The sequence below is a fragment of the Corvus brachyrhynchos genome, unplaced genomic scaffold (assembly GCF_000691975.1).
Source record: "Corvus brachyrhynchos isolate BGI_N302 unplaced genomic scaffold, ASM69197v1 scaffold142, whole genome shotgun sequence".
In the NCBI taxonomy this organism is placed as follows: Eukaryota; Metazoa; Chordata; class Aves; order Passeriformes; family Corvidae; genus Corvus; species Corvus brachyrhynchos.
The window spans coordinates 1,764,722-1,783,007 of record NW_008237226.1 but is presented as its reverse complement, the minus strand read 5'-3'; the positions used below and the strand labels follow the sequence as shown (position 1 = coordinate 1,783,007).

The 18,286-nt window shown below is 36.0% G+C and overlaps 1 protein-coding gene across 5 annotated transcripts in view; it reads right to left on the bottom strand.

Annotated features, from left to right (window-relative positions):
* The window catches only part of RUNDC3B (RUN domain containing 3B), a 42,046-nt gene extending 24,470 nt beyond the window's left edge, over nucleotides 1-17,576 (bottom strand). Inside the window, exons 1-7 of one of the 5 annotated variants that reach the window (XR_001860288.1) lie at nucleotides 17,456-17,523; nucleotides 12,242-12,358; nucleotides 11,235-11,317; nucleotides 9,229-9,362; nucleotides 6,642-6,727; nucleotides 3,415-3,504; nucleotides 227-307 (exon numbers count right to left, since the gene is read on the bottom strand). Coding sequence is in view for 4 of the 5 variants with exons in the window: in XM_017729240.1 (XP_017584729.1) it covers nucleotides 227-307; nucleotides 3,415-3,504; nucleotides 6,642-6,727; nucleotides 9,229-9,362; nucleotides 11,235-11,289 (446 nt within the window). In the remaining variant the exon portion in view is untranslated. Of the gene's footprint in view, nucleotides 1-226; nucleotides 308-3,414; nucleotides 3,505-6,641; nucleotides 6,728-9,228; nucleotides 9,363-11,234; nucleotides 11,332-12,241; nucleotides 12,359-17,455 lie in introns of those variants that run through there. The other 4 variants (XM_017729240.1, XM_017729242.1, XM_008629890.2 and 1 more) reach the window with 4 other exon arrangements.
* Between the last annotated feature and the right edge of the window lie 710 nt (nucleotides 17,577-18,286).

The window sequence follows — 18,286 nt, the reverse complement described above, 5'->3', positions numbered from 1 at the left end:
TGCTGAACTGTAATTCTGAACCAAGGAAACAAAGTTAGCATGACTCACATTTGATGAGTCATGTAACAATTCCAACAGTCTGGAAGAGCAAGGTAGCTGAGTGTACAGGTTTGTACTCAGAGATAAATATCATTCTGCATATGAAATGAAAAGTAAGAAGCCCAATAAAAAGTAAAATTTTGCCAATGAAATAAAATTTTAAAATGCAGAGTAAAGCTAAAAATACCTTTGGGTGAACTTCAAGTACGGTGTATAATCTATGACAGCTGGATAGCTTCCATCCAATCCCTCACCCTTGAGACAAAAACTGATAAAACAGAGGAACAGTGATAAGTTCATTACAAGAAAATTATATGGCAGTGACAGTTGAATATTACCAACCTGAAACTTCATTTTTCATAATTTTTTCATGTTATAAACCCTAATTTTTAAATATTTGCTTTTATTCTGAAAAATACAGAAAGATGTCAAGAGAGTAACAGGAAAGTTAACTGAAGCAACAAAAACAGAAGAATTATGGACAAGCTTGGAATTTTCCACATTTAACATCATTTAAAGGGTTTGCAGAGTGCATATGTAACCATTCTACTAAGTAAAAAATAATTTACTCAAAAATATTTCAGGGTCTTTCTCCTTTCAGACACTTACAGGTGCTGGGCTGCAGGAAACTGAGGAATATAAATGAACCTAACTTTTGGAAAATGTTCTTAAAAGGCTGTAGCTTTATAAAGCTTTCATTTACACTGTATTCTTTTTTGTACTGGATATAAATTCTTGCATTTTGACCATGTTTAATTATCACAGAAGTAACAAAATTATCATGCTTCCACAAGGCTCATATTCCTCACTCCTCCTATCTCTATTACTGAAAAATAGATTCTAGTAAGTCCCAGCTTTTGCTAACTGAATTGCAAAGTGCCATTTTTGACAATGCAGTAAATTAAGTGCTATTTGGGAAGTACATTTAAAGGGTTTTTGCATTTTATTCCCAAAGAAATGAATACCAAAGAAAACAAAAAAGCACCCCTGCAAGACCACAATTATCTAATTCCATATTGCTGTGAGGGGAGAAAAAAAAATCAAATTATGTTCTCACACAAGCTCTCTCATCTCCAGCCCAAAGTCTTTCTTACAGCTCCATATAGATAAGGTAGTCAATATTTAGAAGAGACACTGAACTGAAAAAAAATCTCATATGTAACATGCTACGGCTTCTCAGCCATTCAAATCACAATACTATGATGGCTCTGCCCAGTGGGGCCAAGCAATAGTACAAGGGGCAAAGGGCAGAAACTGATGCACAGGAAGTTCCACCTGAATATGAGGAAGAACTTCTTTACTGTGCAGGTGACCACACACAGGAACAGATTGTCCAGAGAGGTTGTGAATTCCCCCTCACTGGAGATAGTCAAGAATCATCTGGACACAATCCTAGAGCCATGTGCTCTAGGATAACCCTACATGAATAGGGTGTCTGGATCAGATAACCCACTGTGGTCCCTACCAACCTGAACATTCTGTGATATGTGGCACAATAAAAACGCTCCTGTTCCCATTTTGCACAGAAAATTCCTAGACTCTTAAAAGCTCATTGACAAAATTTACATGTCTTCAAGAGCCAATCATTACTCTGAATACCATTAAGAGATTCCTTTATATTAGAAATCAGAGAACAAAGAAAGAACAAGTACAGTCATACAACTAAGCTCTCATACCCTAGTTTGTGCCACTGAGGCTTTTGTGAGACAAACAGTCGATGATTATTTATGAGAGGATTTACATACTGCAGACCTAATCTTGCAATGCTTATTCATGTATAGCTGTAGTCCTTCCAAGTACAAGGCTAATACAGAAGCAGTTTAATTTCAGATTATGTAATGCTTAAACTAATAAAATCTGGTAAGATTTGAATTTTGCTGTACACAAGGCTAGCACTCTTATCATCCTGCAGCACACTTCTATTCTTCCAGAACATATGTTAAGGATGTAGTTAAGCCAATCTAATGACAAAATGCAGGGAAAAAAAGCTATCCTGTGTTTTCAATCTCTCCCTTCCCATTGTTTCCCTTTTTTAAAAATGAAACAGGACAGTCCCCTCCTTACAGTGGTATAGGCATTTATCTGACTCCATGATGGTTCAGGAGCCATCAAGACCTGCATTTTTAGGTTGTTTTCTCTTTTTTTTTTCTTTCCCCACCCAGTTGCAGTTCCCCAGGCAGCTGAACTAAATGCTCTTTACCACCAGAAAGGGCAAGCATTGCTCATTCCTATTTGCTCCTTTTCTTCTCTAATCCTTATGCTCCCATCATCTCTGCCACTAATAGGGATGCTTCTGTCAACTAGCTAACTACAAAAGAACTATCCATCTTTTCAATGGGTATGTTTTGTCATTCATAGAAGGGTCCAACAAGCCTGGCATAGAGGTACATAAACAGGAGTAAATCTCCGAAGGGCCTTTTGGCAATGGTCAATGACTCAGTGCATGCAGCAAGGCTACTGTTCTGTTTTCTGCCAGTTTACCTCCTATCTTGGTTTGTGACAAGCACTAATGCTACTGCAAGGCAAATACTAACAGTGAATTGACAGAAGAATGGAGAACAGCAGTATCAGTCTCCTTTTCCTTCTGCTGGATTATGAAACTCTCCGCCAGTGGCTCTGCCTGAGGCTAAATTGGCCCAACCCCACGTATTAACAAGGTCTTGCATCAGCCAGGTTCGATCATTTTACAGGCACTGTCTGTAATCTTTACACATTGTTGATGGGGCTTTTTTAAGATATATACACATATATAGACACACCACGTTGGGTTTCTTTCTTACCTAGGGTGTGCTTGCACCTTTGTTACCTCAAAACACAGAATTAATCATATGGGAAAGCCCACAAAAACCTGGCTAAAAATTGCAAAGGTCAATTAACATAAGCAGTTCAGCTGCAGGTAATTATAACACAAACTGATATTAAATGGTCATTTGTAGGTTAAGTTTTTAAAATTTAGAAGTGATTAATTTAAAGATTACCTTCTACATATGCAGTTACAAGGCTGTCCTTGAGTACCAGGGCATAACCAAGTACTTAATTGCACAGTTTTCCTTACAATTTAAAACGAACTTTAAAAGATTTCCTGTCTATAAGCTTCATTTAGTAGGTTTGAAATATCTTCTGCAATTATACTTCTGATTGCTTTTAGGATTTTGATACCTGAAAAAACTACCACATAATCACGCAGTTATATAAAAGCATAACTTTGTTCTTACCTAGAAAAGCCATTCAAGATCTCTCTCCTTCTTTCTTCGCCTCAACTTAAGTTTTGTCTTTCAAACTACCATGGGAATTTAAGAATATTTTCCATAATACATTGATTTATAATCTATAATTTTCCTAAGTATTTTGTTATGAATCATGTAAATACAGTACCTGAAATCAATTGCATTGAGTCCCAACAGCATACCAGCAAGCATATTTGCTTCTTCACCAAGAACAATTGCTCCATCTTCATAAAACCTCCTTCAATAAAAAAAGAAAATTAGTTCAGCTAATACCACTTTCTCTCAAATAATAATGTTTTTCATATTTAACAGAAAACTGAAGAAATCCAGTTTAAACAAAAACAATTCATGAACCCCAGAGGCATTCATATTTCATTTCAAATATAGCAAACTAATAGACTGAATAGCACAAAACACCACAATCTTAAAGCACAGAAGAGTTTAGACACAAGCAAAAAGAATTTTCATTAGTCCTATGAAATAGGAGAACAGGATGGATAAAATGCAAAGAAAATTATGGAGGTATGTTATACTTTACCTCTAAAAGGAAGAATTTGTGTCACGTACATAAGGAAATAATGATTCCATCACATGAAAAGAAGTTCTCTCTCACAATTATACTTTTAAAGTTCAACATTCAATTTTCATTCTTAGTAGTTGATCATTAAAAAAAATATTTTCACAAACCAGCTATTTTTCAGGTAGTTTACCTTTTCTTAAAATATTGCATGCTGGGAAGATGCATGCTGAAAGGTCACCAGAATTTACCTGAGAATTACATGTGACAAGAGGGAAACCAAGAGGTGTTCAGTACCAAAGGCAAGGTTGAAATGTCACTTACTAAGAACTGAGATGTACAGCTCACCTTTACATTCTAGCAACGGATGAGTGCAAGAAGGCACCGGATTACTGGATACAACCTATATTTCAGACAAATACAGCAATACTGCCCTACCAAAAGCTCCATCTGCTTTAAGAACTGCATGAAAGCTTCTGGATTATTCAGAGAGAGCTCCAGTTGGTGCATGGTGAACATACAGAAAAGACATGTTTTGTGGCACAGCTTCAGAAATTGAACTGTGTTCTAACACATGCTGTGAGAAGTCCCACTTTTGCAGTTTTGTAACAGACAGCCATTTGCTATAAGGAGATGAGTTGTCCAAGATCTTGGACGTTCTCAGTAGAAAGAAGAAATCTGTAAGACCTCCTCTCAGGAGACTAATCTAAGAGAATTAGAGATAGAATCTAAGAGATTACAGTCCTGATACTGAGGCTAGAAAGTACAAACTCAGCTCTCTACTCTCTGACTTCAGGAAGGGCACTCGGAGGCTAAACCAGCCACTGGCTGAGTCAGAATGCTGAGCTAGATGGACCCCTCTGTCTGATTCAGCACAGTGACTCTTGTTTGCGAACAAACAGCAGTGCCCCCAGTACATGCAGATTACCATCCATTTCACTGGCATTTGTAAAATCACTGCCAGGTACCAATCTGCACTCTGTTCTTGTAAAATAGTGCATAGGAAGAAATCACACAGAAAGGACACGGCACACCTTCAATGGTGAGATGCAGAAGTTAGCCTGGCAGTGCCAGTGTTACTTTAGACAGCTGCAGTAATCCAGCCAAAACAACAGTCCCCTCAGAAAACCCACAAATCTTCATTCAGTGCTATACACTTGACATCTCACAACACAAAAGTCTGCTCTAACTTAAGTGTCTGACCAATTCTTTAGAAAAATAATTGTGTCCATGCTTAATCCAACCCCTTCTCCAAGTGTAATATGCACATCCAGCGCTAAGAATGTGCTGCCTCATTAAAGTACTAATTTTACTAACTAAACACAACAGTAAGGTTTAAAAAGAGCTATCAGCATCACAGATAATCTCATATTCTACATACACATCTGTAACACAAGAAATTTCTATTTTATACAAATAATTATTAAATATGGATACAGCAAAATATATAATTTAAAATGCTAAATAAATGATGCAAAGCATCACCCAAAAAATTAGGTCAGTTATTAGGTATCTGAAATCCTACATGGGAAAAGAAAATATGTCCATTGTTGCTAGTGGCTTTGAAATCAACACAACCAAAACCTGAAAGTGTAATTTTTATTTCCATTAGATGTATTTAAAATATTACTTCAAAAGAAACTTTGCACTTACTATGTTTGGAATGCAAGAGAGGTTGTTTCCAAAAGCTATACCACTGAAAGAATATTCAAATATATTAAACATTAACATGTTCAAATAAATGAATTTGAAACTGCTAATCAAATAAGACCATTGTTATCCACTAAAAAAACTACACTACCAGAACAGGGACAAAGAATGTACTACTTAACTACATAGTTTGTGACCCTACTTTTCTTCATGTCCCCCTCAAAAACCCATGTGACTTTTCAGTTTGAGGCAGCGTGAGTAAATCTTTTGCAGATTTTCTTTGGATTATGTGCTTCTTGTCTACTATGAATGCAAGCAAAACTGGGTGAAATAAGAGAACAGGTTTTGAAACTGCAATGAAATGGGATGTTTACCTAGTTGTGTTTCAAAGTCAGCTTAATACTGGCAAAATATATGGAAATCTCTGGACAAACAGTATTAAAACAATACTCTAAATAAACAGAAGTCCTTACAGAGAAAATTCTTACTGTTTTAAAAGCCCATTCAGTATATCTAAACTTTCAGAGCGCTGAAGTACCACGTTACAGATTCACTTGTATTCACACAACTTCATCAAAAGTCTTTTTAAGATGTACTTGTTACAAGATAAAATATCATCTAATAATCACATTATCTAAAACCAGCCCAAAACTGCCAGTCTTTTCTATCAAAAAGCATATTCTTGTCCCTGTTTTTATCATTAGAAGTTACAACAAAAATCTGATACCCATTTTTCTTATTCTATCAAGAATACTAGCTATGCCTGATCCTTAATTCTGCTATTCTAGATTTCTCATGAGGTTCCTGGAAGTCTCTTTCTTTTTTCTTCAGAAAAAGTTACTATAAATTTTTTTTTTTTACTGAGTCCTTATGCTTTCTATCAAGCATATCTAATTTTGAAAGGAGTCTATCCTTACTACACCACAATTTCATATTTAATTCCTGCTTTAGAGAGGTTTTCTTCACTTCTGACTTTTCAAGAATTCCAGGCTAGTTTCTACATTTTTAAAATCACAAAAAGATCTTCAATTTTGCAGTCTTACCCATGCAAAAACCAATTGATACCAACTCTAGATATCCTTTACTAGGTTACAGGTCTTTGTTTTATTAATGCCATCCTTTACTATACAAATCAAGTATTCACTTCCAAACATAAGCCCCTCACTTAAAATTTACTAAAATATTGCAAAAATAAAATTCTTATAGACCTGGTTGTTTTGAAGTCTCTCAGAGCTGTGGAAATGTATTCAGACAAATGTTTTTCCATAAGTGCTACTCTGATCCATGCTCGACCCTGCAAGACAAAACAGGTATCAAATATTTAAGCATTATAGAAAGAAACAGTTTTATAATCTGAAAACTAATACCATTGGTTTACCTGAGTAAATGACAGATTAACAAAACTACCACTAAACAGAAATGGTTGCTAGGATGTACTTCATTATAGCAGTAACGAAAATAGAAAATCCATTCTTACAAGGACACGAAGTCTACTGTGAAGTAAAGTTCTCCAAAATTTTAAGGAGGGGGTAGACGGATTTTTACTTATATGATGCCATGATGATTTTTTTGCCTTTTCTTTTATACCCCTTTTATATACCTTTTTATAACTTTTTGTAGTCTTAGTGCTTTTTGGCCTACATTCTTATATTTATTTGTCAAGCTAGGAGACTAAACATCTTAGAAGCCTCGTAGTTAAGAGATCAGAAAGCCCCAGACACCAAGGTCCTCTCCAGAACACATTTTGTAAACCAAGACAGAACCATTCAGGGGAAGGTTCCTTGGGGAGGGAGGGCTCACTCGAGCCTCCCACTGGGGAATTTTTGATAGATAATGCTAATTAGTAAGACCTATAATGATATACCAGATCTTTTGTGGGTGTGCATTGTAGTGTGCACTGGGGTGCATTCCATCTGGATGTAGTGCACCTAAGGATCCCTAAAATAAATACTGAGGTAAAACCCCTTTTTCCCTTCTAACCATGTTTGATTCTTGATTTTAAGACCAGGAAAAGGCATCAGTATGCTCCAGCCTTTTGAAATGCTCATGTATGTGAGAGGCAGAAGATCAGGGGCAGAGAGCTTTTCACTTTAAAGTCAGTGGTATTGGAAGTATCCAGTTGGTTCCACTGTAAAGCAATAGTAACTTCCCTCAAAGTGATTCTCTGTGTTCATTCAAATATTTGTGGGATTTATATAAAAAATGAGTTGTGCAATGTTTTTTCCCCTTACTAACAACATCATTATAGAAGGTGCACATAAAATACAGACACAAAATCAAATCCAAGAGGCCTAAATCTTGCAGAGTCCAAAAGCAAAACTTCACTCGAACAGTTCCATAGAAAACAGCAATAACTTTAAAAACCCTTAGGAAAGCATGCTGTGCTGTGTTTGCAGGTCTAGTGCACAGGATTGTAGTTTACAAGGGGGAGACATGGCTGCCACAGTTATGACTGTCTGTTTGAGAACACCAAGTCTTGTAACCCATATAAACTTACAAACAGTTATATAAGTAGTAAAATGTCTTTATGCTTAATATATTTAGTGCTTATTGGCATATCACTACAGACATTCTACCAGAACCAGTAGTAGACTATAATCCTACTTCAGGGTGACCTAACTGTGGCCTTCCAGCACCTCTAGGGAGCCAACAAGAAAGATGGAGAGAGACTTTTTACAAGAGCATGTAGTGACAGGACAAGGGGGAGTAGCTTCAAGCTAGAAGAGAGTAGGAAGATGTCTCTGCACATGGCAAGGGAGTTGGAACTAGATGGTCTTCAAGATCCCTTCCAACCCAAACCATTCCAAGATTCTATGAAATACTAAATAAAATTGCTTTCATAAATATCAATAGCACAGCAAAAAAGTTAACATAGAGTGCACTAAAATTAAAAGGACATTTACCTGGATAGCTGCCCTTATGTTGCATTTATTTAGAACATGACTGAAACCATCAAACTGATGATGCTGCTTAGCTTTGGACTAAAGCCTACACACCTCCAGTGAAAGCAGAGCCAACTAGCACAGGCAAACCCTTGCTGACAGCTTCCAGGCTGAGGAGGACACTTATTTGGACCATCAGTTAAACTGATGGGTATTTGTGTCAACATGCTCTCCATCTTTTCAGATCCAGACATACAAAATACTCCCCTAAAAAAGTGAACGCCATTCTCCACACTCACTGCACAAATTAGGTTCTCTGTCTACTATTTGGCATGAAGTATTCGACAGAGTAAAAGAAAGTTTTAATTTATTTAGAAGAATATTTCAGAAAACAACCTTGCATCTTATTATCTACTGAATTTAAATATTCATATCTATTAAAATCTCAGAATTCAGAAAGACCTTTAAAATAAATCTTAAGAGCTGATCACACCTATTCTATTAGTGCATAAATTCTATATGAAGTAAAATTATTAGAAAGGGAAGGAAAAAAATCACCCCATTTCTACAATTTTAGTATTTCTTACACATGTCCACAAGAACTTAATTTCCCTTAACATACTGTGTTTTCAAAAAATTATGTAAGGTAAAAAATGTGAGGACAATCATTTTATAATATAACACAATCCCTGAATAGAGATTTTTTTCTACTGAGTAACAAATTTTAAAGGAAACACATTCCGATTTAAAAGTGGAGTGTTTTAAAAGCAAGTATTTCCTAGGAACATACAAAAAAAATATTTCAAACAATGAAAAAATATGTAGAGTAAGCTAAGTACTATGGGTTTTTTTCAGGTACAGAAATGTCACAGCAATGTAATAAAAAAGTCACTTTAGCCTTTCTCTTCCCTACCTTAGCTCTAGAAGAACCGACATTCTCCATGTTCTCAATACTGCAGATGCAATTGTGAGAGACTTTTCGGCAAGCTACGCGAATGTAGTCCCAGAAACTACGAGGACTTTCATAGCCGAACCAGGTGATCTGACCTTAAATCAAAATACAAGATACACAAAGACTTATGAACCTCCTTCTCTGCTTATCGGAAATAAACGTAATTAAATACTCCCCGATATGCTGCCTTTACTGAAAGGATTTTATACAAACAAGTCCATGAATTCCTACTGAAAACTGACAGATGTAAAAAAACTTGCATTATGCAGGTCACCCTGGTTTGAAAGTGATGCACAAAGAGAAGTTCGGGGCTTTGTATATTTATGTGTGTTTTCTTGGGTTCTTTCTTGTTATTATGATAAAATAATACTCAAGAGTCCTTCACAGAACTCTTCAATCACAACAGAGCATAAACTTGTGATTTAAATATATGAGGCAAGAAGTATTTACACTATTTCTATAGGTAGTAGATACATTTCACTAATACAGTCGAGAGAGTTTTGTTCTTTAAAAAAATTATATAAGTAAAAATATAAAATACCACTTTGCTGTGGTAGTGTTATCTTTATTTTAGGAGCAGACTGGAATTTTTCAGAATGTGCTTTCATTTGAAGAGAAGCTGATGCATAAACAAAAAAGTTTCGCAGTCCCAATTTCTTTTGAGTATACAGAGTATTCCTTCAGAAGCTGAGCGAAATTAATTGAGCAGATCATTACCCCTTCTGGAACTACAACCAAAATCCTTCACATTTTTTCCAGTTTGGAATGTATTGCACTTAGAAAATGAAAGGCAAACCTACATAGCACTTGCAACATCTTCACAGAAAATAAATTTTATCAGAGGAACAACAGTTCAACCCCATTTTTCAGAGTGAACAGCACACTCTTCTCACTTTGGACATACCTGCAAACAGGTATGGAACAAGAATGGTTAACATTGCCCCCTGGTGACTGCCAGCATTGCTGGCAAAACCTTGTCTCCATATAAAATGAGATCTTATTTTTAAGCTAATTTTATCTCACTTCAAGTCTTGAGTTGCACTTACGAAGCTTTACTAACGTATCAGAAAGACTTCTAACTCTTTTTCTGTAGAAAGCTTAGATTTCAAGAAAGAATATACTACAGTGATACTACAAATCATACATACTGAAAATAAAATCCAAAAAATGCATTTTTATCTGACATGACCAGACTTAGCTTCAAGCACAGCCAAAGTAGTGTCAAAGATCTGTCCCCTGGGATCTGAAGAAATTCAAGTGGCAGGTTCTTCTTCCCCTAGAGGGTGCATGTAACTTGACATTGTGGTCCATCTGCTTACTTCACCACAGATATATTTATTAAATTCAAAGCATGATAGAAGACTTAAAAAAACAAAAACAAAAAAAACCCCCAAAACAAAAACAACACAAAAAAAACAACCCCAAGCAGGAAGAATTAATATATAATACCCAATACGCTAAAGAAAAAATAAAATTCCAAGGTGCCACAGTTACCATATTTTTGGACCTGCTCAGCCCTAAGGACTAAAATAAAAGAATTTCCACAAGGTAAGTGCTTTTACAAACTTACTATCTTTGTTGAAAAGCCAAGTTTAGTGGACAGCAACAAAAATTCAACAGCATTTTATCAACACAAAAAGCTAGAGATATTTTTCATATTCTTCACCAAATCAAAAACATTTCTGCCCTAGGAACTGTACCTACAAAATTAAATGCAGCTAGAGTGTGAAGATGACTTTGAATCATCAATTCCAGTTCCAACTAATAAAGGCAAGCATATGATATATTAACTTTTGCGGCTTTTCTCAAACTATCTTAAGGGCAGAATATATTCAGCAAAAAATAAGTTTCACACCAGTTTTCTGAAGCTGCTAATGCAAGGAAATTCCTTTTACAAATGAACACCTGAAAAAGACATGGTCATTTAAGACAGGAAATACCTTTACAACACAGCATACAGCACTTACTTGGCTTACACTGATCAACAAAGCCAGCTGGCCGTACTTCAACATACTCTGACATTACAGTGGGCTCCCATCTCGTTTCAGCTCTGTGAGAAGGTACAACTGATTTCAGACTTCAGTAGGAATTTTCTTCACTTGAAACTCACAGCCAGCTCAGCATCTTTTGTGAACCAAGGTCTCCTATATTTCACTAGTCTGTCTATACAACTTTAAACCTTGCCCACACTCTCATAATTTCTCAAGAAAAACTTTCTAAACCTATCTATACACAGAAAAATACTGTAAAAGACTGAGAATAGTGAGATGTATTTTAAGAAACACTAAATAGGATATTAAACTGTATATTCACTAAAATTTTAAAAGCTTTCAGCATGTGAAATTCTGTTTGGTCCTCAAAGCACTCAATGCACACACCCATGAGAACCCTCAAGAATGAGGAATGAAATAGCTCCCACTACTCAGCACTTGTCAGGCTGCGCTGCAGTACTGTGTCCAGTTCTGGTCTCTACAATTCAAGGACAGGGTTGGATTGGAGAAGGTCCAAAGGAAGGTCAAAAAGATGTTCAAAGAGCTGTTGAACCTGTCCCATGAGTAAAGACTCAGGTTTTTTTTCTCTCTAGGGAAGAGAAGACTCAATGGGGGAGCTCATCACAGTATTCCAGTGAGGGTGAAGGCTCCTTTACAAGGAGCCACACAGAAGACAAAAGGCAACACGTACAAGTTCCACTGGGAAAGGTTTCATCCCAAGAAAGAAATTTTTTACAATAAGAACCAAAATTCACTGGAATGACATCACCAGTGATGTGGTAGAGTTTCCATTGCTGGAGGGTTTCAAGATGTGATTGGACAGGGTGCCAGATATTGTCATCTAGACTCCCCTTCCCACAAATGATTGGGCCAGATGATCTTTCAAGGACCCTTCCAACCTGGGCTGTTTTACAATTTCAAATACATATCTACATTTTAAAGGTCTTAATAAATTTGAAAGCTAATTTTAGTACAGAACTTACATTGTGTCAAAGTACTTCTTAAGGAAAGAGGAAGTTTCTCAGGAGGTGCAAAGGACAAAGAGCATGTGGTCTTTGCCATGAAGTTCATATGTCATCTGAAGATGCAGAAGCTGACAGCTATTCCAACAGAAATGATGTTAGTTTTGTCAGCCAAACAAAACTGTTAGGTAAGCACGGAAGCTGCATGTGAAATAGTAAACATTGTTCAAATTAATTCCATCCTTGTCTACAGAGCCGCAAAGCAAATAGAAACAATGCTGTGATTTTTTTTTTTTTTACTTTCACCACATTTTTGCATACTGCTGCACACCTACTTCTATCAACCCATTTCTGTTCTGACAACTAGATACAAACATCCACAGTTATTGCAGATCCTTTTCATGCCCAAGAAATTCTTCACAAATAAGATTAAACAGTTTGATCCCTACTCAATCACAGTCCAATTTAATTTACAAAGTTCCACAGTTGCAAGAAGTAATGACTAGGACCTACATTATTTTGTTTTCAGCAAATTTTTCTATCTGACAAAAAGTAAGTTTTAGTACTACTTGCTGGTAATAAACTGACAGTATAGTCCTTTGAGGAATTCTGGAGATACCTACTCTTATTTCAAGCCTACAGAATGAGTCATTAAATATTTACAGTAGTTCATAAACTCAGTCCTCCAAGACAATTATAAATTCATTTACAATTTTTCTCCATACAAGAAAAATGAACTAAACCACAAATTACACAAGAGCTCTCCTGTTTCTTCTTAGCAAAAACCCGATATGGATCACTATGTGTGTAAAGATACTAAATCTAGTAATAGAAGCTATTCTGCTAATAGCATTATTGCACCAAATAAAGGGCTACCACAGCTTTATGTTTATTTTATCTTTTTTATGATAGTAGTGCCTTTAGTTCTTATATCCTTAACCTACCTTTTTCACTTCCATTATACCACCATTACCTTAATTATTTAATCCAGCAGACTTGTTTCTCTCAGAAAAAAGAGCATTACAAGCTGCATTTCACTTACTCAAAGAGCTCCTAAAATGTAGGAGTAACATAGATTGGATAGAGAAAAGCAGCTTCCATGGACAACCCTAGCAGAAGCTTTTGACATGTTTATAACGCCTCCTAAACATACAGTAAAATAGGCACACAAAATTGTGGAAGTGTCAAAATAGCACAGTACAGCATACTGTTTTGTGTCCTCATGGTGATAAGTGCAAGTAAGTGTACAGATGACAGGTATGCTCACAGTAACCATGATATACAAAAACTACACAAGTCACAAGCAAGATGCACTAAATACATTTACACATTGACACTATTTCTAAACATGCATACTGGCTAGCTGTTTGGACATAAAACATTTTCACTGCATAAAGGATATTACACTGAAAACATAGTAAGTCAGCAAATGCATCCAGGAGTCTAGTTTTCAGAGATACGTTTGAGATGATAGCCATAGAAATCTACAATAGTTATTCACGTTTTTCAGTACTAACTCATTTAACACTAATTTAAAGTGACAGGAAAAGGCAGAATATAATGCAACTTAGTGATATAGTAAAGATAAAATACACATCACTTTGAAATTACTTCAGGTTTTAAATCAGCTTGGATATACGTGAGATCAAATCCCAAGTACTGTTGCTGAACACTTTCGATGTCCTACCATTTCTGCACTAACCGTATATACTCAGCTGATCTGATAAAAAGGACACTTACAGGAAATATACCTGAAAAATCTGTGGCCAGAAACAAAAACAAGAAACCACACAGATGACTGCAAGATACTACTTCATCTCCACAGTACAGAATGGTCAAGAAGGGAAAAAATTCCAAACAACTATATGAGAAAAAAATGGCACCTGAAATGATTCACCTTGCTTTAAAGATTATCAAACACATACACATTTGTACATAAATTCGTAAAATCCCTTTTAGGACTATGGGTCTTATTTGGACCTTCAAGTACATTGTCTCTGTATCCCCCCAGAGTAACACTTAATCTGTGCCGTACTGTAAAACCATGCAAAAGCTTATTTCTAAGAAGGAATAAGAGTAATTAGTCACTCATCCTTTCTTCTGTTACTTCTTCTCTCCTCCCTTCTCAAGATTTTCAACTGCTCTGTCTAGTAGTATCATATCTTGCCAGCAGGGATGCTGTACAGTTTACTTTAATGACAAGAAGAACACATGCTTTATATCCTCCTCATTACACTTTTTGGCCTACTCCACATGCTCAATACATCCAGCACCTGTAGGAAGTATCAGGTATACTGCACATGTAGCGTTACACAGTACAGGGAAATAGCTCTCCACTTTCTAGAGCATAAGGCAGTCAGTGGCTTGCAATCCCTTAAAAACAGCTAATACAGCTTGCTCAAACTCTCTCTTCCTTAGGGCAATACAGATTGCTTTTATTATCAACAGTGACCTATTCCTAACTGCTACTTATTGGCATCAGCGTACATGTAGCTGTAAGTTAGTGCCATAGCGTATTACCTTTTTCAGAACTACTTTGGTGCCATATATGCCAACTCTTCTGTATCACATGAACAGATACCTATATTCAAGCAGCATTCGAAGACCTCTGTTGTGTGAGCTGGTTTGTTTCTGCCAAACTTGTTTTACTACTAAGCAAATAGCCACATCTAAAATATTCTTAGGAATATGAGCAACTGGGCTAAAAAAGTGCATTCATGGGGAAAGTCAACGGTTTTCTGCCTGTTTGACTTCTTGGCCTGGCTCACTACATGACCCCATGAAGACCACAGCCAGGAAAGCTAAGAACAAAGTCAAAGTTGGGCAGCAGGGGGAGAATAAAAATCTGTAGCAAACTGCACTGAGTTTAAGAAATATCATGGAGATTTCCATTACAACTGGACAATGTCATGAATAATCTGTAACAGACCTACTTTGAGCAAGAGGTTGGACTGGATGACATTCTAAGAAATTTTCCAAACTTAATTCTTCAATGAGAGTGAATGTAAAAAATTGAATCAACAAAACCACTCATGGTGGTTAAATTAAGGATGCTATTTCATTACCCTTTTGCTATTGGGAGCATCAGATCAGGTACCTATCAAAAATCCATTTTACATGGTGCTTCTGTTGCTACAATGACCATTTTTTCCACAACATCTAGGAAAATGAGGCTTAGAGAACTACTATTACAGAATTCTTAATTGCAATGGTTTTAGAAAAAGCATACAACTCTAATCCCTGTAGTTGAACTCTTTTCCCTTTAAAATACCTATTCTTCTTCCTGCCATTTTGGTTTTGGTTTTTTTGTCTGAATCCTAACTAAGCATGAAATCAATAAGCAGAAACAGTCACTATATTCCATCAAGACTATGCTTTGCTCTTTCAAAATACATTAAATTTTATGTCAGAAAAGAGTTATCAGTAAAAGTTTTCTAATAAAAGTAAACTTCATACTTTATAACACAAAGTAAGTACTTTTTTTTTTTTTTATTCTTCCTTCCTCACCCAGTACTTCCAAAGGAAGCTAAAGATTAAGAACTGTTGTTTGCCATGGCCTTAAGAAAGTAAAATTCTATACACTTAAACTCTCAAATCTGGATCATCCATTTAACTACACTGCCATGGAATTATCCTGACAACTTTCACACAATGAAGCTATTTATCTTACCATAGACAAGCAGATCAAGTATGTTCTGCCAGTTTCAAAACACTTTATACAACCCACTGCAATTACCAGTCTGCTTTGGGCTCCTACTGACACAAAGTATGCGTTCATAATACATTAGTCAGTTCCATCAATAAGATCAATTTCTTTCAAGCCCTGAGTTGTAGAATATATACCTTCTTCAGATTTGAAGTGTCATGGTACATTTCTTATCTCAATTTCTATTATTTAATTTTTTTTTAAAATTACATGCCATCAACTAGCTTATTACCAAAATATTCCCCCTTCACAACACAATCCACAACTCCCTGCCTTTTTCCATAATTTTATTTAACTCTGCAAACTTAGAAAACCATACTAGCAATTACAAAGGGAAGACTGGAACAAAAATTTAGCTATTTGAATTTCTCTATTTCTTACTTGAAATGATTTTTTACTTGCAAATTCCATTTGCCAACCTGTCAAGGCTTCTTCTCTGTACTGCCTGTCCTAAATAAAAAGACAGTGAAGCAAAAGAATGTTGACGAAAAAATAAAATTTACAATGATTTTTGCATAAATATTGCTGAAGCTAGAGGAGAAGAAGAAAAGAGAAAAATTTCCCTGCAGAGTCAAGCTGCTAAGTACCTGTAATCACACCGAAAATGTCACAATGTGACAAACCCTATGTTTCTACCCTACTGCACGTTTTTTTCCTCCTCTGACAGAACCACAGCAGGTAGTAATTGTGCTACTCAAATGTCAGCCTACACACAATATTGTTCACGAAGTTTGGTTATGAATGCTAAAAAGTATGAAAATGAGTAGATTGTCATATTACACATCTATATTTAGATGATTAGTATGTTCTTCATAATCCTCAAATCATTTCAGAAACTGTACACAGAACTGAGAAATGAGAACATGCTTCCAAAGTCTTCCTCTAGTGACTGCTACTGCTAAGGCACACTCTGTTCTCTAAGCAAGGCAGCTTCCCCTAGAACAACTGGAAAATGCAAACAGACTTTATTTTGAATTAGAACATCTGACTTGATACAAGAAGAAAATCAACAACTGACCTTTCTCAAAAGCAATTTAATCCAGGACATTCCAGTAGCAAAAAACAACTTCACTACGGGGTGGGGCAATAGAATGAAAGGACCTAAACACAGTATCTGGAAAACAAGGCAACAAAAGCAAGGAAGGGAGAAAGAAATGGGAGCAGCACCAGATACACTCTGTAGCTTCTATTGAAGCAGATAACATAATTGTCTTTCAGACTCTTAGGACACAGTCTTATCATAAAGCAGAAAAGCAGACAGAGCTCAGCACCATGGCAACACCCACTTGCTTAATTACCAGCCCAGAAGGCTTCCAACAAGATCACTGGAAACATGTTTCACAGAAGTAGCTGCTTTCCCTTTTCCACAGTAATGCAAAAAATCAGGAAGATAACAGCAACAGGACAGACACACGAAGAAAGCCAATGTTTTCATTCAGCATCAAGGAGTTTGTACAGATGTACATTGGTTTTGTATAAACAAATTCTCATGGCAAAATCATCACCAGTAAGGAAGTTAATTAACATACCTTTCAGTCGATGACTTAGAATCTGTTCCAGAATGGCTGCAAAATTATTAAATTCAGGGGAAGTATCATCGATAGTTTCAAAACAGGAACGGTCAATCAGAGTCTTGACTGAAAACCTAAAGCAAAAGTATGGGACAAACATAAATTATATGGATAATTAGTGGTCCTCTACAGCAGGACAGTGGTTTGTATAAACCAACAGAGCAAGGAACCAGAATCCACCTTGAGGATTTCAAGTTCAGTAAAAGCAACAGGAACACACAAAACGTTCAGATATAGTGTGGAAGTACAATCATGATTGCTGATCTTAGGCATAAAGTCTTAAAAATGGAAAGAAAACAAAAATCCCCACCCTTTCCACATAGAAATGAGCTAATTATTTTTCTCTTCTCTAAACTATTTTAATGAAGTTGTAGAAAAACAAGCACTCAAAACATCCAACATCAGTTTCTCTTTGTAATCCTAAACACAACTATTTTTAGCTTGATATTATATCAGGGCTCCTTTTATTCCCAAAATCCATGTCCAAGACTCAAGTATAAACTTCATCCTATTATGAGAACACTCTAATTTCATCCTAATGCAAAAATAATCTAGACATATTATAAAACAATGAATTTTTATGCATTATTAACTCTGCATTCACTTAGTCTGATTTCCCTCTGAATGGGGGTAATCCTTATTCAGCACTATATTACTTTATTATTATGCTAGCAAAGCTTTCAGTTTTAAATGATCTAACATTTAAAATTGGAAAGGCTGAATCAAGTCACTGTAAAAAGCAGACAAGACGAAACTAGTCAACTAGCCAGTATGCTGTGTTTAGTTACA